A 1,320-nucleotide genomic window follows, 5' to 3' on the forward strand; every position below is an offset into this window, starting at 1 on the left:
CAATATAAGTTTTGGAATAAATAGACATTAGGTGGTTTCACACAACATCCCAGCCTCCGTGAATCTAGCCCAGCTCAGATTCACCAACATCTAGCTTCGCCAGGATGCAGGTCGGTCACTTGAAGACTCCGAACTTCGTTTTCACGTCAGCTGCTCTCACTTGGGAGTCCTTGCCCGGATACACCTTCACCACTCTTCCAGTCAACCACTTGGAACGGTGCACGCTAGCATCGCAGATCAGGACTACATCGTCAACTTTCAATGCTTCGACCGGTTGGTACCACTTCGTTCTGCGGCACAAGTCTGGAAGGTATTCCGCGAGCCACTTCTTCCAAAATCGATGTTGGAGCTGTTGCACCTTTCGCCACTGTTTCCGCGTCGCACGCAGCATTTCTTGGAATGGATTGGGCATCTGGTCAGAATTTGCGGTACCTATAAGGAAGTGGTTGGGAGTAAGGGGTTCATCGGTAGGAGCATCAAGAGGTATATGAGTTAGTGGTCGCGAATTTACAATATTCTCGGCTTCACACATAAGGCTATATAAACTGTGCTCCTGCAGGCTCTCGTTATATAACGCATCTCCCATCGCTCGTTTCACGCTACGTACTAGGCGTTCCCAACAACCACCTGCGTGAGGATTAAGAGGGCAGTTGAATACCCATTCTACGCCTACCTTGGACAGCGCGTCAGCTAATTTCTCTGAGGAAAGGTCGGATAATTGTCGTTTCAATTCTCTATCTGCTCCAACGAAATTTTTCCCGTTGTCTGAACGTATGCGGACCGGAGTGCCTCGCCGGTTCATGAAGTTACGGATGGACATCAAGCACGTATCGGTTGATAGATCTTTGGCCAGCTTGAGGTGTACACGTGTAGTTAGGCATGTGAATAGCGCGATCCAACGTTTCTCGCTACGACGACCCATTGTTACAACGAATGGTCCCATATAATCCAATCCAACATAGGAGAATGGTCTCACAAATGGAGTAACCCGATCCTCTGGTAGTTGCCCCATCATTGCTACCGCCGGCTTTGCGCGATTCTTTCGACAAACCAAGCATCTCCTAGAGACTCGCTTAACCGCTGTCCTAACGCTAGGAATCCAATATCGCCGTCGAATCTCAGCGATTATCGTCTCATCATTTTGGTGGCGCCAGGCACAATGATGAAATTCCACGATAAGATCAGTCACGCGATGTTCCTTAGGAAGTATAATTGGCCGCCGAGTGTATGGAGAAATAGCCGTAGCGTTGTTTAGCCTACCGTTTACCCGTTTGACTCCGGATTCGTCCAAGTACGGCGTCAATTTGAGCAGTGCACTAT

General features: G+C 48.9%; 1 protein-coding gene across 1 annotated transcript; it reads right to left on the reverse strand.

The window, feature by feature from the left end:
- Positions 1-115: 115 nt before the first annotated feature.
- Positions 116-1,320, reverse strand: LOC118736300 (the record flags this gene model as incomplete). Its single annotated transcript, XM_036466397.1, is given in 1 exon segment — positions 116-1,320. A coding segment is annotated over 1 exon segment (1,205 nt), but the record flags the coding sequence as incomplete, so codon positions are not given.

This window comes from Rhagoletis pomonella, unplaced genomic scaffold (genome assembly GCF_013731165.1).
Source record: "Rhagoletis pomonella isolate Grant_MI unplaced genomic scaffold, Rhpom_1.0 Rhpom_scaffold_00003, whole genome shotgun sequence".
In the NCBI taxonomy this organism is placed as follows: Eukaryota; Metazoa; Arthropoda; class Insecta; order Diptera; family Tephritidae; genus Rhagoletis; species Rhagoletis pomonella.